Raw genomic sequence first — 1,233 nt, forward strand, 5'->3', positions numbered from 1 at the left:
TGTGCCAAGGGAGGTTTAGACTGGACATTAGGAAAAACTTCTTTACTGAAAGAGTGGTCAGGCCTTGGAACAGGCTGCCCAGGGAAGTGGTGGAGTTCCCATCCCTGGAGGTATTTAAAAGACGTGTAGATGTGGGGACATGGTTTAGTGGTGGACTTGGCAGTGTTAGGTTAACGGTGGGACTCGATGACCTTAAGGGTCTTTTCCAACCTCAATCATTTGATCATTCTATGAACAAGCAGAGCAGCCAGCCCAGGGCCACAGAAATGAGGCCAGCCACCGATGAAGGGTCATTCCCTCCATGAATCCCGACCCCCCACCCGCAGACACGCCGCTGCCTGTGGTGCGGAGCACGGCAGACAAATACCCCCAGCCTGTGGTACCTGCTGGGGCTGATCCCCGTAGTCTGAGGAGGCGACAGGGCCTCCAGGACGTGCGGCTGGCCCTCCTGGCAGAACTGCTTGAACATGTGCTTGTCATCGCCTGCCATCTTGCACGAGTAGCTCTCGATCCTGGGGAGACACACAGCACCAGGCGTGAGGCCGGCCCAGCCACCGGCCAGCAGCACTGCGAAGGTCCCGGCCCAGTGCGGTGGGCACTCGGACGAGGCAGCGGCACGGCCAAAGATCTCCAGTCCCCAGGAGCGACCTTCCCCATGCCGTCTGGTCTTAGCTCTGCGCAAGGCAACCAGGGCTGCCGCAAACCCATTTACTCACATGTATGTACGCATGTATGTGTGCCTGGATATATAGATGTTTACCCCAAGGAGGCACAGAAGAGGCTGGCTGAGCTGGACTGCCCTTCCAGGGGCATCACAGCCATCCCCACAAGCTCCCCCCTGCCAGCCCCCCGAGGCTGGCTGAGCGTAACTGCTCTTCCAGGGACATCAGAGCCATCCCAACAAGCTCCCCCTGTGCAGCCTACCTCGCTGCTAGCACGGGAAGCTCAAGAGAGAGGCAGAAAGCACACCTCACCGCGGTGGTGTCCTGTCCGCAGCACAGCAGCCAGCCAAACCGATGCCAGCAGTAAACCCGAAAAGGATCCCTTCAGCCAGGACCAAAAATAGGTCCAGAGCTGGCAAAGAACCAACTCCCTCGCAACCGGCCCAGCAGAAGGAGCTCTCGCTGCCGCCATGAGCTGAGATGGCCGCCAGCTCCTGAGCATCGATGCAGTGTGGCCAGGAGGACCCTGTCAGAGGTATCGGAAAAGCTTTTCCACGTGACTGGTAGGGGC

General features: G+C 59.0%; 1 protein-coding gene across 1 annotated transcript in view; it reads right to left on the minus strand.

Moving 5' to 3' along the window:
- MAF1 (MAF1 homolog (S. cerevisiae)) overlaps positions 1-1,233 on the minus strand; it is a 5,602-nt gene that overhangs the window by 3,461 nt on the left and 908 nt on the right. Inside the window, 1 exon segment of the mRNA XM_009583005.1 lies at positions 384-512. Coding sequence (XP_009581300.1) covers positions 384-512 — 129 coding nt within the window.

Source organism: Fulmarus glacialis, unplaced genomic scaffold (assembly GCF_000690835.1).
Source record: "Fulmarus glacialis isolate BGI_N327 unplaced genomic scaffold, ASM69083v1 scaffold28768, whole genome shotgun sequence".
NCBI classification, from domain to species: Eukaryota; Metazoa; Chordata; class Aves; order Procellariiformes; family Procellariidae; genus Fulmarus; species Fulmarus glacialis.